At 36.6% G+C, this 18,724-nt stretch overlaps 1 protein-coding gene across 9 annotated transcripts in view; it reads right to left on the reverse strand.

Annotated features, from left to right (window-relative positions):
• Positions 1 to 2,723: 2,723 nt before the first annotated feature.
• Positions 2,724 to 18,724, reverse strand: part of MPP6 (membrane palmitoylated protein 6) — a 57,248-nt gene continuing 41,247 nt past the window's right edge. For all 9 annotated transcript variants that reach the window (XM_018075705.2, XM_029961826.1, XM_018075703.2 and 6 more), the window contains 8 exons: positions 18,030 to 18,257; positions 16,716 to 16,847; positions 14,665 to 14,764; positions 14,035 to 14,103; positions 12,844 to 13,005; positions 10,083 to 10,285; positions 9,540 to 9,668; positions 2,724 to 7,204 (listed from right to left, as the gene is read on the reverse strand). In XM_018075705.2, coding sequence (XP_017931194.1) covers positions 7,028 to 7,204; positions 9,540 to 9,668; positions 10,083 to 10,285; positions 12,844 to 13,005; positions 14,035 to 14,103; positions 14,665 to 14,764; positions 16,716 to 16,847; positions 18,030 to 18,257 — 1,200 coding nt within the window. In that variant the 3' untranslated portion in view covers positions 2,724 to 7,027. The remainder of the gene's footprint in view (positions 7,205 to 9,539; positions 9,669 to 10,082; positions 10,286 to 12,843; positions 13,006 to 14,034; positions 14,104 to 14,664; positions 14,765 to 16,715; positions 16,848 to 18,029; positions 18,258 to 18,724) is intronic.

Raw genomic sequence — 18,724 nt, forward strand, 5'->3', positions numbered from 1 at the left:
GTGCAGGCCCCAGAGAGTGACTCCCTCAGTGCTGCAGTGCTCAGAAAACAGGGCACCCAGCTTCAGCAGTGGTGACGTTCACAGGGTGGCCAAAGAGGCCCCGAGGTCTTCCTGCACATGGAATGGGGATTTGGCATATGCATGAACATGGAGCTAAATAAGACCAACTGAAAAGCTGCTTTTCTGAACGTGGAGCACTTGAGATCTGAAGATAAAAAGGCAGAGGTGCACTGACTGCTCCTTGATACCTTATGTGGCTAGAATTCAAGAGTATGACCAAAAACAATCAGGAAAAAAGCCAATTACATTTTTTCAATATTAAATCTTTATTATATACAAAAATATTTTGTTGGGAATTAACAGAATTTCATCATTTGTACATTAATATTTTTATGTTTGGCTGTGTTTATTGTGAAAATATTAGCTGTGAAAAAGACAAGGAGGGGGGTCTTAGAAAACAAGTCACAATTTAAAAACATCCCACGTAGTAGCTGACTTTATCAGTATGAAGTCACAATGCTAAGAAGTCCCATATCCTAGGCCTGCTCTACAGTACAGTATTCAAACAATTAGGTACTAAATAATTTTCAGGTTTACATTAAAAGTCTAGCTAATAGTTAACTTTTTGTAGGAAGTTTTCAGCTAAAGAAACTAATTTTTTTACAGGAGAGCAGTTTTGAAAATTTTACAAATGTCAAATCCAGTTTAATTTAATATGCTGTAGAAATGAAGACAAACAAACAAACAAAAACCACAAGAGCTTCCAACTGGCAAAACCAGTTGTGAGAAGAAGCAAGGTAAGGAAACACAAAGTGACAGAGTTCTAACAGACATTTAAACCCAAACACTTAACCAAGATTCTACAGTTCTTAGCCCAGTGTAGGGTGGGAGAGAGGCAAACTTTCTTGTATTTTAAAATCCACAGAGGTGGTTCCCCTCCTTATACCACAGTGCACAATTGTTACACATGGGCAATATATGATGGGGGACCAGGGGCAGGGAAGGGATGCTCAACATGCATTTTCATAGGGGGAAAAATGTATTTCAACAGTTATCTCCATATATAATTGTGTACAAGACCTAAACCAACCAAACAAAAATCAGTCAAGTTTTTCTTAGCAACCAACAATTTGGCTGCCAGCCTGGAACTGTACAAAGCAGTGCCATTCATTTTGCACTACACTACGTATCGTGAGAGGTCAAATAACGGAGAAGTTACTTGGGGTTTTGGAAGAGGCTCTGCTGTGTTTTAGGTAAATGCTGGCTACTTGTGGAATAATACTTGGCTCAGCCATGAGGACAGCCAAAGTTGCACGGAGAAGCATTGGCATGGAGCTGCTGCTGTAAAAGGGAGAAGGCTAAATGGGAAAAAGTGTTTCCAGGACTACTTTCAACTATGTTGTCCAATGACTGCCCTAATAGCAAAAGGAACTCCATACCCAGTGAAAGTAAGAAATGGTTCCAAATACTGAGAACAAAATTAATTTACTTCAAGTGTAATTTATTCCATAAAATATAAATATTGCTGAACCCCTGCTGAATAAATTCTTTTTGTAGGTGAAATTGCTTAACAGCCTTCACCAAGCTGGGGTTTGTTTTTAAGCCTGTACAGGTAAATCTCAGCTGCAATACCAGCAAATGAACGCAAGAGTTCAGCAGTTGAAAATGGGACCATTTGTGGAATAGCATCCCACCATGGAGAATTCAGGTAAATTAGCAGATATTACCTGAATTACTTGCAGTATTTACCCCTAAGTTTTACATGTATGTGTGTGAACATGAGCACACTTTTAATATGTTTGGAAGCCAACACTGCCTGTAAAATAACCCAAACTGGTTATTTTACAAGCATTTTTTACTCTATTTTTAAGTGTCTCTCTTGGGCCTAAACCCAGTAAGTTACACTAGTCCTAAATACCAATGTTTATATTGACTATTATTTCCCCTACAAGACATGAGTGGAGAATCCCAGACGCTTTCCATCAGAAAGCCTGTTAAACATACCTGAAAACTGAGAAGGAGAGGCTAAAAAAAATAAAGCCGGAAAAAAAGAACAGGGGGCCAGGACTTCAGCACTGTCAGTCATGACAGTCCACCAGAGAAAGCAAATTAAAGTACCTTTAAGTACAGAAACCCTTTCAATGGCCCAGGAGAGGTTCTGGGGGGCAGCTGGGAGCTGAGGGGTACTTAAGGCAAGAGGCCTAGCAGACTACAAGTCTTTGTATCCAGTAACCGCTATGTAGACATCAATAAAGTGATCTCACCACTTTTGCAAAAGTAGTATCATGAAGTTTGGCAATAACAATGTGGTAGTTGAACCCTTCGGAATTTGGGTGAGGCAGGAAAGAAACCCTGCATGAAAGAAACAGTCTGTACAGATTTGTGTGACAGATGTGACAGAGCTCCAGCTGTATTTGTTTTAGAGCTGCATTGAGAGGCACAGCGAGCGAGGAACAGCATCTGCCTCAAGGTTCAGTCTGAACGGAGCAGTAAGCTAGAGGAAGCCTGGATGGGAAGCCAAGGAATAGGTGAAAGAAGTTTGAATTTATGTACACAATATTAGCTCATGCATAAGGACAGGTAAGAACCCATAGTTCCTTATTTGTGGACTGCTCTGCTTGATCATCCTCCACTGGTCCTTAAGCATACCAGACAGGCCAGCTGGGCTCAAGGGGGTACCCAGCCAAGGATTTTCTGTGTTTCAAAGAGAAAAAAAGTTTTTCTCAGCTGAATCACCCTTTTCAAAACAAAACCAAACCCAGATGACTTCTGAGTACTGAGCTGCAGGCAATTTGTACAGCAAGTCACTTAGGTGTGATTTTAGAAGATGCAGTGAGTACAGAGGATGGGGAAATAAATGTCACATTTTGAGCCTATCCAAGATGTGACAGTTTATATAAACACAAATTCAAAAGTGATGAGCTGATCCACCATCCTGCTTCACAAAGCTTCTGTATGACTAAGTACACAGAGCTGCCCTGATCTGAGAACACGGCACAAGTTACAGATACTGCGTCGGTTATAAATTCAATTTTCCTTGCCTACAAAGGTCTGTGATTGTGCTCCAATTTTACCTTCACTGTATATTTGCAGAACATTTTGAAAGACTTTTATAAATCTATGCAAGATGACATATTCCATTATAACTATCCCACTTTCCATTATAATTATCCCACTAAACTTGAACTGCATCTTGTCACATGATGCAGAACCTAAAATAGACCTGCTAGTAACATTTAGAGACAGCAAGGTAATCACCTGGGTACACATGCACCAGGGTATTTACATGAAAGTTGAGATTGGTGCACGCTTAAGGGAATTTTTGGTGAATTCAGGGAAATAACTTACAGGTCTTGGCATACTGACTGTACTTCTATGTATAACTTTTCATTCACAGGGCAACGACAGTGTTTCTTCTATAAGTCTCTATATGTACAGAATTTTACAGCACCTCATGCACTGTCCAAAACAGATAGAAATTACAGATAAATATAGAATTTTTTAGATTGAAATATCTGTATATTTAGAAAAATATACATTAGTAAACACAATAAACCAGGTAGAGAAGTGTACCAGTTCTAAAGTCTCACATGCAGGTACATTTCTGGATTAAGTCATGGTAGCTTAGTAATGTGATAACCAACATGAGCATTTTTTGTTTTACCATCCACATACATACATATACACAGACAACTACTTGATAATTTACTTTTCTAAACTACTTAAATATTTATCTTGTGATACATACCACATATCTTAAACATTTAGCAGCATCTTCACCTCGCTCAGACACACCTATTGTAATCATTAACAGTCAATGTAAAAAGTTTTCCTGTTAGTATCTGGAAAATTAATGTTTAGTACAGAATGAGATACATGAAATCCCAGTTATTTTAACTCCTCTGAAATACTTCAAACAGCTGTTCTATGAAATGTTTTCACTTGCTCAAAATGAGCCTTTCATAGTGTCTTTCTCCCCTAATTGCACAATATACAGGTCCCTGTGTAACAGCTGATCCAGCACACCCTGGCAGGTAGGGACTGTCACTGCTGTGAATGTCACTGAAATGGCACCAGCACTGTAAGAACCCCCAAGAATGCTTTTTTTAAAAAAAGTAACTGTCATTCTCATGCTAGTCATCCTACCAGGTAGTGACAAACTAAGCAGAATATCTGATGAAAATCTGTTTTTGCTAAAAAACAAAACCAAGACCCACCACTGCAAAAAAACAAGCCAACCTTTCTCCCTCTCTCAACATTAAACACGCCAGTATGAACCCTCAAGATTTAAAAGATGCAAGAGTGTGGTGTTTGGGTTGTTTTCCCCCTTACAACCTGGCATGTGGACATCCAGATAAAACCTGCAGACACTTCCATACAATCATTGCCTGCAACCTAAGCAAGCCATCTTCTCTTATTGCTTAAGAATTGTACTGCTCATTGGCATCTACACTACCACCACCAATGCTCAGCCACCAGGCTGCACTGTGCTCACTGCCTGATTTAAACACACAGTGCGAACCTGTAGCAAATGCTAAAGCTTTAGGCTTCAGCAAATATATGGATATTTTGGAGACTGCTAACTAGGAGACTCTTTCGACAGTGTTCTCTCTGAGATGGAAGCAGAAGGAGCAGAGAGCTTATCCTGACTAAACCTTGGTGTCCATGTTTCATGTGTCTCATTTGGTTAAGTAAACTTACAGAAAAAGAAGAGATAAAAATAAGTGATATTTGCAATATAAAGTACTACGGTGTGTAAACTGAAGAATCTTCTCATTCCATTCATTAGGGAAGAGTGAACTCAGCCCATTTTTGGCATCATAAATAAGAGTATTTTTCTAACTCATAATGAAAAGGCATCATATCTGTCCAGACAGCACATCTTATTTACAGCATATGGAGGTCTCCTATGACACAATACACAAACACAGTTCAGTCATGTTCAGCATAGAGTGCCAAAAGCAAATCATTAAAATAGCCAAGCAACGGCCCTGCTATCATTTACTGCTACATACAAAACTTGATCCATTTCTCAAAGCAGCCTCTGAGTGATAGGATCAAAGAACATGTTTCCTGGGAAAGGAAACTAAGAGTCCCATGCTGGTGCCACATTTAAAAGCTCTGCCAAACTTAAACAAAACCAGAGAAAACACATCCTGAAAAGTATAGCAGTAAAACAAAGTAGTGGTACAAATTTTCCTTAGAGAATTTCAGATTCCCTCTAAAAGACTGAAATCTCAGTATTAAGAGCCACAAAGATTTCCTGTGCCATACACAAGTTTGACTGATATTTTCCACATACACTGCGATTTAAAGTCCCCTCTGCCCCTTTTTCCCCACAACAACCAACTTCATAGGCTTTGTAAAAATCATTTGTAGTATACGGGTGTTTTGAGGGATTTTTTTTTTAACACACTTTTCCTGTAGTGCATCAACTCCATTTTTTCTTTTCCTTGTGCACATAAAAGTCTTTTGAGAGCCCCAGGAAGCAATACTGTTTTTCAGTGTCTAAGCCTGTCTTCCTCCAGAAATAGTTCTGAGGAAGCTGCCTTTTGATAGCACTCCATGTCACACTTTGGTGTTGAGAAAGAATCCAGAAGCCAGGTGCCTGTCACCAGATGGAAGAGAAATTAAACAGATGACTTCAGTTTAGACACCTAACCCAGTACATGATGGTGAATCTGACTATATACAACAGCTGACACTATAATATAAAACATGGTCACAAAAAGAGCTCGTCTGTGCAACAAGCTGTCTTTTTGTTCTGTTCTCATTAAGCAGAAATTTACATCAGCCTAAGTTTTGATCGATGAACTTGAACCTAATACAAATTATATCAATGAGCCTACTGAGGGGAGAACTGTCACTAAACAAAATACATTGTAAAACAAAAAAGGTATAAACAACATTGCTTTTTAGTAGTAAGCTTCCAATTCACAAGCTATCTAATGAAAAATGCAATTAAAAACAATGTGAGAAAAAGCACAGTAATGCCATTACGCAACACTCATAAAATACAGCAGTTGATCACACACAAATATTTAAAAGATAATTTAGAACCCAGTCAGACATCACAGGAAATGAAGCCACAGATCACTATACAAATATAGAACAATGTTCTAAGAAAAGAAAATGCCTTTTTTTTTTTTCTTAAAGCAGTCTGTTTTCACAAGTGTGAATAAATAGTCCTAAACATTAAGTGTCACTTACAAGGCTCCACATTATCAGGTTCTCTCTCAAGCTACTTCACCTTTATTCAAATTGCACTGAATTACCTGGCATATGACTTTCTAATATCAGTACTTCAACTCTAATGGGCTAACAAACAGGTTGGCTCCCAAGAAAGCTTAATAAGCAGCTTGCAAGGTATTGCTCTATGTTAACTTAGGAGACAGATATAGGGGAACCTACATAAAAGTTACCTAAATCAAGAGATATCAAGAACTTGTGAAACATCAGGAATGCACCCACATTAAGCCGAAAGAAGCTGGAACAATGGAGCTGTTTGTTGCTGCTTGTAATATTTAAAATTCTGCTCCCATGAAATTTTGATTTTTTAAGGAATTTTAAAAAAAAACGAAGAAATTAGTGTTCTTTCCTAATAAGAGTGATAGACTTTTGATCAGTTAAACACTGACATTAACAAATTTTACAAAAATTGTTTCAAGTATCCTTTTTTTAATCACAGTGAAAATGTAAGACCAAGATGTAAATGTTGAAGTGAATGACTGAAAGTTTCTTAGATGAAAAAGGTAAAGGTACTAAATCAAAACATAGAAAAATGCTTAAACGCATTTCCTTTATGTGATATGAATAGAAAGGTTATCTGTAAAAAGTTAGAAAAATTAAAATAAATTACATATTTAAGTACACTTTCTCTTCAACATTTTTATAAAAATTCAGAACAGTGTACTTTTGAATATACACAGAGTAAAAATGCACAGGTGCTGTAGGTTATCATCAGTATGTACATGTCACATTTGCTGCTGTTGATTTTATTTGTTACTTAAGCTCCTCTCCAGACATCTCAATACACCCAGCTGATGGGGACCCACTGTGGCTCCAGCCTCAGTCTCTCAATGGCAGTCTGCAGCTTCTCGAAGGCTTTGTCCAGGTTGTCATTGACAATGGTCAGGTCAAAGTAGTGGTTGTACGCTCTCTGGATCCGGGCGCTTTCATCTACTGTTTTTTTCAGATCAGTGTCCTGTGGAAGAGATTTTGAAGGATTACTAAATCTAAATCTTACTAAAGATTTGATGATAAGACTTGGCAAATCCTTATAAACACAGAAGAATATCCCTTCAGTACATATTACAAAGCTATATACTGAATATATTAAAAAAATAAGAAAAGTTTTCATTTATAGTAAATCCATGCAGAACTTTAGTTAAAATACATTAAAAGGACTGAAAAAGTTACAAGCTGTGCCAATAATGTTAAATATGGTAAGAAAATGTTTGCCAGTCTTGCAATTTTGAATCATTAGAATCACGTGAACTTGGGCTGGTGTGCACAACGGGTAGTTAATCCTTTTGTACGAGCAACCGATGATCCAACCAGAATAAAATTAAGGCTTTAGGAATGACTGAGTCAATCAGTCTTGTAAATATATTTGTGCCCCTTTTACTTCCACAGAAAGCACCAAAAATCCAAGATTTAAATCAGTATGAAACAAAACCCAATGAAAGATACATTTCTATCAGAATAAAGCTCTAGAATACTATATGGCTTTTGGAGGCAGCATTTCAGCCCTGCTCACCAGACACTGGTTTGTGAACTACTGCTGCATTATTGTAGTTCTGACATGAGCTACAAAATATGCAAGAAATTTATATTCCTACATTATGAAGCTTCATGAAGGTACCTCTGAGTACATTTTTGTGTTTCATTAGTCCTACATTCTTCAAAAATTCCTCTCTGCTTTTGCACCATAGAATTTTTTTTGTAAGCAATTATGAGATTTGTCCCCCTTTACAATATTTACTTTCATATTTTCAAGTCCTGACACAGTTGTCAATACAAAAGCCAAAATGAAAAAGTAAGTTTGTGAATAGCCTTTCCTTCACAGTAAATGAAGGAGACAAGTAAATGTATGACTACAAGAGCCAAAATTTTTGTAATGGAATGGCTTAGAATGCTAGAAATAATACAGACAGACCCACTAACAAGCAGAATATCATACTTAAAATTACATTTGTTTTTCATTTGTTGAGGAAGCACAGGAATATGAAATAGGAAATCATACTGTATACACGTGCACAGATACAATTCAGAATCCGTAAAGACACAAAAATGCATATTTGAAATATAACTATGCTCTTTATTATTCATAAGGAGAAGTAATAGAGAGGCAAGGATGTCCCTAAGGGAATCAAATATTAGAAAGTGCAGGAAATCATTTTTATACTTGTCTGGACAGTTTTTAACACTGGCTTCTTGTATATGCACCACAAAATTCAGGGGACATTTGGGGCAGGGAGAAGGAAAGGCTGAGCATCCACGGAGATACTAGAATACAATATAAGATAACCAGAATCCATAACTAAAAATCACACATTCATTTAGTGGAATACTAACCCACCCCCCATTTTACTGCTTTGAATGCCTTGTCAGCATTATTCAAGATATTGCTACTAAGCTACAGCACTATCTTTGTGAGTCGTCAGCAAACCTCGGCTTTTCTCCGATGGGGAAGTGGCCCTGCTGAACATAGAGGGTAGTTTTCTTAACTGCTCATCTGGCTTTTTCCCTTTGCTCCTGCAGCTGGGAAGTTCATGCCCACACAGAATATTTATAATTTGCTGTGCCTGAGGAAGCATGTCTCATTTCCCTCTGCTACACACCGTGTCTCAGAAAGGCAGGGAAGATCTAATTAATAAAATGGGCCACTTCGCTTTACATGATAAATCCAAGGAACTTCAGGGGAGGAGAAGCTGTTCAACATTTCCTATTCTGGCAGTTCTCAGCCATTTCTCAGGGCAGCATGTGCTGCTGCAGCAGTTGAAACAAGGACTACCTGCATTCTTAGTTGTTTTTATTGGGGGTTTCTTTGTTTGGATGGTTGGGGTTTTTTTTGTTTGTTTGGCTTGGTTTACAAAAGCTGCAATATCTTTCCCAAGGATGACAGATTCCATTTTTAAGGCACATGTGTATTATAAGACAAAACTGAACAAAGATTTTTGGGGGAGAGATATGGAAAGTGAAGGAAAGACGTTTGCATAAAAGAACAATTCCCACCATGAAATATCAACCACTTCCTACAAATAATCAAAGGTGACACTTTCCAAAGAACACATTACATATAATTTTTGTAATCAACACTTCCCTGCAAGAGGTCTATTTTTAAGAAAGAAGCAATCTTCCTTATATGTAGCATTTGATTAACTTTTACTAAGTAATCAGCAAAAATCTTGCCTAATTTTTCTTATAAACATTAATTTCAGAACAAATTCAACCTAAAATAAAGGTAAAAATTTTTTAAAAATCTAAGAATAACCTGTTCAAAGCAAAAGCAAATAAATAAGAAATAATCTGCTTACAGTGAGAAGTTTGGTTGTAATTCCAGCATCTACCACAGCCTTGTGCATAGCTCGCAAAGTCTCCAACTCTGGAGCAGCAATAAACACTACATAGGGCATGAATTCTGAAGTCCTCAGTATTTTCAGGGCCTAGAAGCAAAGAAAAAGAAAAAAACCCCAAAGTTTGAGAATGACTCACCACATATCCCCTTTACTTAAGGGGCACTGCAAAACTAATCTGTTACAATGGACAGGAACACATAAGCAAACATTCTTATTTCTATTTTAGAAACTCCTACACAGTTTTTTGAAATGCTCGACATCCTTCCTTCCTTGGCTAAAAAGATTATTTACTACTCTGCAAGTCTCCTTTTTCATGCAGAATGTAGGCTGGGTTTTTTCCATCTTTCTCTAACTCATTCCAATGAGGTGGCACAAAGGCATGAATCCAGTTGATATTATAATCAGAAACCAGATAAGAAGCCTTCAAATTTTAACGCATACCTCTTTACCTCTTCAACGTTATACTCCTACATTTGTAGTGGAACATTATAAATGACATACCTGTGGATTTACATCCAAGATGCAGGTCCTTCCTGTCTGAACAACTTCAAGGATGGAATCAATTTTGGTGCCATAAAGATTTCCTTCATATTCTCCATGCTCTAAATATCTTCCAGCTTTAATATCCATCTCCATTTCAGCTCGTGACACAAATCTGTACGCTTGCCCATCTTTTTCATCATCCCTTGGCTTTCGTGAAGTAACTAAACAAAAAATTTAAAATATAAATTGAATGTTTTCTTTTTATATTTGGAATAAAAATATGGGACTGGTCTGCCTATTAAGTTAGGGAGAATATAATATACATTAATATACAATTGTAATTGTTCTATGTACAGATTAATTCATTATTCTAGTGTAACTTTTAAAACTGAACACAGCCCCTCCTGTTCCCTTTATTTCTATTCTTTCCTCTATGTTTCTTACTCATTTGCCTATTTCCTTTGTATTACTCCTTCACACAATATACAATACTCATTCATGTCGTATTTTTAGTTAAATAATTATTTAAGTGACTTGGAAATCAAATGGAAATTTAACTCTCAAATGCCAAATGTACTTTCAGAAAATAACTGAACACACAACAAGATCTGCCTCATCCCACCCCCAAACCTTTGCTCACTGTATTTGCCCTTGCTATTCAGGATAGAATTACCTAAGCTAGCTATAAAGAAAGTTACTTAAATATCAGAAGCAGCCCAGCCACTGTTGCAGAATCTTAGAGGAGGCCAACTGATGCTACTTTCCAGGACAACTTACCCTTTAAAATAAGGTAAATTCCCTGCAGAAAGATTAAAGCCAATATTTAAGTAAAGCATTATCAATTCTCTTGGGTATTGACTAAACTGTACAGTACAGACATTATTTAAGCAAGAAAGTAAAAATAAAATAAAATGCCCTATTGAATTATTATTGACTTTGTAATCCTATCACCATATTAACTACCCACTACTTGTATTTAATCAGATTTGAACTCTTGAACATATTAAATGTAACAGTGAATGGATTCCTTTGGTAATACTTTTATCAGCACTTGGTGCAACTTGGTGATACAAGTGGAAAGCAGTCTCTCCCTTCCAGTAATTCCTATCAACTTCAATATGATAGAAAACTCAAGTCTCAGGAAAAATGATCTTCTGAAGCTATTAATGATAAACAATATTACTAGAATATCTGGTTTTAGTCATAATTCTACAGAAACATTAACACTATAATGGTTAATACAATACAAAAAAAAATATTATCATATCAGTTTGAAATAAATTTTAGAGAATGGGATTTAACAGTTTACAGTCAGAAGATGACTTAACAGTTCAGGTATCTCTGTTGAAGAGAAACCACAGCAGCATGTGCTGGATTAGAGCTCAACACCAAGAACATGGTTGTCTCCATAGCACTATGGATCCATTTCAGCCATTTACCAACCCCTAAAAAATCCCACATATACTAGTTTGTGAATAACCTGGAGAATTTTCTTCTAATAAAGAAACTGAGACCAACTAAAATTACTGATTACTGATTATCCCAGTTAAAATCTAAAGCAGAGAGGAGAATCTACATATAATAAACTAGTTACTGCATGTGCATGATTAGACTGTCAAGATTGGGAAAAGTTAATTTTTATATGTTTGAAGTGTGTTCAAAAACTCCAAGTATTTTAACACTGTTACATTACTTATATATATTTAAGCATTTATATAGCATTTTAGAGAAACAATTAATTCTGAGGGCTTTTTAAAAATAGAATAAGAATTTTAGAAGCAATAAAAAGTCTATTACTATTTTGCCAATATAAAATAATGAGGTTCCCAGGGCAAGATTTCCTTAGAAAAGTAACACTGAGAAGTCGACCTTATTATCAGTCCTATATACCAGTTCTAAACACTCTGGCTAGTTTTGGTGTTAGAGATTCAGAAAATGAGAGAGACTGGTTCTCTCCTGTTGCACAATTAATCTTTCAGACCTGTCCCTCCTCCCCTGTTATCATCAGATCTACTTCTTCCCACTGCAAACAGAAGGGAACAGACTGGTTTTGGAATTCTGAAAAGCATATGGCAGAGAATAATAATGTAGCTAGGGTGGACTTCTCTGGTCAGCAGTCAAACAGGAGGGAGCAGTTAAAAAACATAAAGGTCTTGAGAATGAGCAAAGTATCTGAAAGGTAGGCAAGGAAACAATACTTCAGTAATGGAGGAGCATTTTTTCTGCAGCTGACAGAGAGAAAAAATGAGGACCATGGACTTCAAGCTAGATATATAAAAACATCAGCTTGTTATACAAATCTTGGAGAGTACAAACACTTCAGTTTTATTGGACGTTTCTTGCTATTCCCTACATTTCTAATACTAAAGCAACAATTTATAATGACTAGGATGCTTTCACAGGTGGAAAACTAAAAGGCAGACCTGAGAAACTCCACTGGCTGTTCCTTACAGAAGGCTACTAGAAACTTCTAGAATCTCCCCAGTAAGGGATTGTGACTGACACTGAAGAAACCCACAGACTGAAATACTGCACAGACAAAAACTGGTTTTCTGCAGCATCAGTAACATTTAACTGCTAGTTACAAATATTTTCACAGTCATCATATGTTAGTTCAATTGTCTGAAAAGAGGAAGTGTCTTTCATTTTCCCACTCTATATAATTTTTATACTCTGACAAAAGTAATCCTACACTGAATCATTGGGATAAACATCAGGTATTTTCCAGATAATCAGAGACCTAAAGTATGATATGATGATAGGAATGCTGACAACTTACATGGCACCGTAGTTCCAAACCTAGTAGGATTCAGTACTATGAACCTGTTCTTCAAACTTCTTCGCCCCACTCCTTGGGCCCCAATCAAGACTAGTGTTTTCCTTTGAAAAGGAGGCATTTTGGCCACTTCCTCATAGATCTGGATTTCATGGCGATCAAATTCTAGATTGAGAAATGTACAAAAAAGTTTAATACACAGTCAGTGCTGTAAGAAAAAAAACAACTAAGCAGTCCTGCTATATTTCAAAAGACCCCATGTGAATATAAATAGTACTCAAAGGGCAGTAAGTCTAATATGAGCTTTTTTGCTTTAAATTGGTTTGGGAGTGAGATAGCTATCCCTCCATGGACAGCATCAAGGTCAGATTCTCACATTTACTTCCAAAGAGAAAACTGGAGTTTGATCAGAAGGGAAAAACTGTGATTAACAATTGAGTTTTTACAGAATCACAGGATGGTTGAGGTTGGAAGGTACCTTGGGAGGCCATCTGGCCAAACCACAATGCCCAAGCAGGACCACCTGGAGATGGTTGCCCAGGACCACATCCAGACAACTGTTGAGTATCTCCCAGGAGGAACACTCCACAACTTCTCTAGACAACCTGTGCCATTGCTCGGTCACCCTCACAGTGGAAACAGTGTTTTCAGAGGGAACCTCCTGCGTTGTTGCTTGTTGACTCTTGGCCTGTTACTGAGCTACTCTGAAAGAGCCCGGCTCCATCCTCCCTTCAGGTATTTATACACATTGATGAGACCTGCCCTGATCCTTCTCTTTGCCAGGCTGAACAGTTCCAGCTCTCTCAGCCTTTTCTCACTGGAGAGATCTCCAGTCCTTTCACTACCTTTGTATGCCCATATCTCTCTTGTACTGGAGAGATGCTCAGGTGCTCAGATGCCACATTTCAGGCGTGGCCTCACTGATGCCAAGTAGAAGGGAAGGATCACATCCCATCAAACAAAGCTTTTGCTTTTCTTCTCTTTTAACATCCAGTTTTTCTCTGACTTCCACCTATCAAATGATGCACTCAGCACAACCATATCTTCACTGGTTACTATTGCTTTTAAACCATAAAAACTATCTGATCTATGAAATTTATGATCAAATATTTTACTGCAAATCTTTAGATACATTAGACTCTGCAAGTTTAGAAATCTAGACAACTTTGACTCATATGTAATATTAAGAGATACCTGCATTTCTTGTAGTGAGATACATCATCTTTTTCTTTTTTTTGCTGCTTATTGTTCCACAAAAAGGCCCTAAAAATAAAAAATGATATGAACTAGCAATTTTTGTTAAATATGTTTTTCCAAAGCTTACTTATACAAATATATGAAATTTTAGATTAATTTAATATATAAGGACTATTTTAGAATTCTGTATGTTCTAAGGCAGGAGATCACATCTATTTACATACACATCAAATGGTCTAGGAAGAACTGAACACAAAGAAAAAAATATTTTCCTACAAAGCTTTGTAAAAAGCAGCAGGAAAATCCATGTTTTGTTAAGTAACTTTCAGTGCATCTAAAAATCCCATAATTTAAAAAAAGAAAAGTTAATTCTTATGCCTGTGTCCCACCTCATTCAGGTTTTCATCAGTACATGGCAAAACTGATTCAGCTTTGAATCAGTTCATCCCTGAACACTAAGCAGAGACTCTAGCCTTTGTCCTTCAATCAAAGTCAAAATATAATATTTAGCGTTTCACAATATTCTGTGTAATCTCACACAGCAGTTTTTTATTATTTCTGAAGGCAGGAAAAGCAAAACGAATGGAGCCAGAGCAAAAGCTACTCCTGAAATTCACTAAATCTCACCTGAGTTGTCCCAGTCCCTCCTAACAAAGGCCTTTCTCTTCTCTTCCAGGAACTGGCTGGGAATTAGACCTGCACTTCCTCCTTCTTTGACATGACTAGCCTGGGGGAAAAAATAATACAAAAAAATTATAACTTGTGAGAAGTACTGAGCTCATCAACATGGTGTTGACTTGACTTCCATACCACCAGAGTTTCTCAGTGGTGAATATTGACACATTTACTACTGAAATTTGGAAATTCAAACTCAGATGTGGATATTAAAATTCTCCTTTACAGGAACACTGTCTTGCCATTGAGTATTACAATTCTGGAAACTTAAATAAAATAGATACAAGTTTCGTTACTGGTTCCCATTAAGTTAGTAAGCTCCTATAGCCATAAACCTTTAGCATGAAAATATAAAATGGAATTCTATAGCTCCAGATATTGAACTCTCAGGTGACAAAACAAGATTTTCTAGTACACAGTACACTTATTTTGTCTTTTGGGCTGCTACAAACAGGTTCCAGTGCAGCTTATTAACTGTCATTTCACAGTGAATGCCATTAACACGTGCCTAACTGTGCCTTCAAACTCCTTTCACTAAGTAACTACACATTTAAAATCTTAGTAACTCAAGTATTCCTTGTAATGAAAATTTGGCTAAGATTCTCTATAAAATAATTTCATGGCAAGCTCAATTCTCAGCAAGCTTAACACGTACAAACACACAGTTCTGAAATGTTATAATTCTCCATACATCTTTCGCTTGCATAAATCTTTCATTTGCTAATAGGAAATGTTTGCTTTCCAACTTGTATGCTTTTACCTATGACTAACTCATTTTTTACAGTATGAAGTTTTCATTAACAGTCTGGCATTTCTAGAAAGCACAAGGAAAAAGTAACTTTTTTTTCCAGCGGCATGATCTGCATAGCAATACACTATAGCGATTTAATACATTTCAATTTTGCCACTGATCAAGTATTGAAGATTTATTTCTCTTGGACTCCCACAAGTTACAGCTGGAGAATTTGAAAAGCAATACAGAAGTCAGCATGGTAGCTAAATGTCAAACTACTCCAGAGTTTTGGAGTGTCTAACTTCTGAAACTAATTAAGTTGGCAGTAATAAATTTTCTGCCTTCCCTCATGCTTTTTATTCTCTTTCTGTCACTAACAAGCAACAAAATTCAGCAGGTTATTATGCATGCTCAAATATTTCTGTTGCTTTTAAAGAAGTCGCATATATTGTTCTCAAGTAATGTCTGGCTCTCTACTGCTTTTTACCTTGCAAAGGGTGAACAATGTAGGGGTAGCAAGGGAACCTAATAATGCTAACCTCTTTGACACTTCTAATTCTGAGTACCTCAGTTGAAAAAATCCTAAAGGTTCACTCGGCCCACTTTCAAAGGCACTCATGATGTTTAATTCTCTGTATAGTGTCTTGGAAAAAATCAAAATAGCAGAAGCACTGGATTACATTTCTACTAAAGGACTGAATGTAGAAATACAACCTTAAAGCAGGATGAACTGTTAATATTTGAAGTAGTGCCAAACACTAGGACTATGAACATGCATCATACAGCTCACAGACGCTGATCACCACTGTAGAAATAAAAGATACAGCTTCTCCAAATAGCTATTCTCACCCTTCTTCAAATCCATAAGATTAATTTCCCTCTTTCTCTCCTCAACTCTGAGCACTCAGGAAGGGGTCCACTTCTTCCACAGTCGCTGTCAGGGAAGGCTTACCACAATTAACATAGTCAACCTAAGACTTTTTGCTAGAAATTTTCCACTTAAACTGATTTTGGAACATCCAGGCTATGATAAAAAACAAGTAGCCCTAACAGCAAAATAAGCCTTACATATACAATTTAAAACATTTCATTTCCTCTAGTTTCAACTGTTAATATCTTGATATTAGCTTGAAACTGAATTGCAGTGTAAATATTTTTTCTTGTATCTACTGCTAAATAGAAGCAGATCACAATTTAAAGAGTTTATTATTATGGCAACTACTGATGCTTTTCAGGTTTTTATTTTATTTATTTTAATATTTTTACCAACCTGCCACCAATTCGGATCTTCCCGGTTTACAATCTGAAGAATTTCTCCTTTAGAAAATTTCAAACCTGCTTCTTTGCATGGAATGAGGTTGTCATTATATGGATTATAATCAAAATGACACTTCACAAAAACCTGAAATGTGCAAAAATTAACAAAGCTAAGACATTATAAAATACATTCTGACTAATTTATCTGTCAAACTGAAGTAATGTCTTTAACCTAGAGCATAAAAAGCTTGACATGATGAAAGTTGCATTTGACATGTAAAATACAAACTAGGGGAAAAAAGGCATATACCAGCTGAGACAGAATAATCAACAGTGCAAACCTTGGCTGAAAAAGCTTCATGATAAAAATAAAAAAAACCAACTGTTTCATTTGGACAATGTATTACAAAACACTCATTTTTGCATTTCAGTATATACAATTAGTATTCTGACTTGTAATTACTTAAAAATATAGAAAAATTCTCAGAATGTGAGCACTGAATTCAAGGCTTGCGGAATCTTAAGAATTATTTTTGCCATGAACTCAATGTTTTAAAACAGATAAGATACATGATTGCTTAAGATTCAAATTTGATGCAAGGGAAGAAACAGTAAGGTGCATCAGTCGACTGGAAACATCTTTTGACTTTTTTTGTATCAGGCTAGGGAGCAGAGGAAGCACTGCTTCGAACACAGCACATCATTCCCTCAGCCACTACTCAGTGTAAGCATAGCCTGCTACAGTCATGGGCATTAAGACCCACTGAAGGAGCATCTTAAAAGGTGTTTCAAAGGCACTGATTTAGAGCAACAAGTTACTTCTGCCATGGAGAAACTGACAGCCTGTAGCAACAAGGAAAGGATAAGGAATAGCCACCATTGAAGTTCCTATGTAAATCAGTGGGTTCAAGCTAATCTGTTGAATTCAGTATGTTCCTGAATTCCATGAAACAGATTACTTGGACGCCAAACATGTTATAAACACACCCGCAGAGTTCACTGCATGTTAGTGTGATTGTGGCTGGGTCATCAGAGGTCACTGATGTCAAAGAAACATGCTTTATATGTAATATACATTAAATTGCTCATCAATTTCAGATATGAGATTTTTTTCAGGCAGGCGTATTGGATGTAGCACATTAAGGTAATGAATAAATACATTACAAAAATGTAATTAAATTAATACAGGTATCTTTTAGCCTTCTTCCTAGCACTATACACACAAAATAATCAAACTATGTTTAATCCAAAATCTTAAAATAACCTTACATAATACAGTACCAAGAAGAAGTTCTTTTGACAGAACCATTAGAAATGTGCTACTCACCTGTTGAGGAATAACGGTGTCTCTGTAGCTGGGAAGAATCTTCAAAGTGACACTGCCACTAATGTTTTTCAGCAGTTCTTGCAATTCTTTTGGATTATTTCCAACCTCATGGCCATTCACCTCTTTAATAATGTCACCTACATGCAGAAGACCTTGTCGATCTATCATTCCTCCATGAAGAATTCGTGCTATTACCAGATCATTGTTCTCAACTCTAAATGTAACACCCTGAAAGAGAGATGTGACAACCAATTCACCACTGTTTGAATCTCAGTTTCATTTTACCATTATCTCAAGCAGAAATACACAGCTATGGGATATTCCACCTGCTCCAATGAAAACAGACAGTAACAGTTACTACAGAGTAAGAGCTCCCAATACACAGAGAAGCATCAGGTGACATAAAAGTGCTTTCAGACAGGGTTTTCATAAGACTGAAAAATGACTGTGTTGTTCTCAACTGCATGTGACCCTGCCATCTTGTCTCGGGACCAAACATGTGTTAGTCAGTTATGCTAGCAAGTCCTTCGGCCTAGTGACTGCTTATTCACTACCCTGTTATATCTTAGAGAGAGAACACATAAGTATCATTTATTTAAATCAATTTATCATTTATTTCAACCTCTCAATACAGATCTTATCACCCATTAAATTACACAACATAATAATGTAAATAATTAAAACATAATGCAAGA

Source organism: Manacus vitellinus, unplaced genomic scaffold (assembly GCF_001715985.3).
Source record: "Manacus vitellinus isolate BGI_N305 unplaced genomic scaffold, ASM171598v3 scaffold_3_pilon, whole genome shotgun sequence".
NCBI classification, from domain to species: Eukaryota; Metazoa; Chordata; class Aves; order Passeriformes; family Pipridae; genus Manacus; species Manacus vitellinus.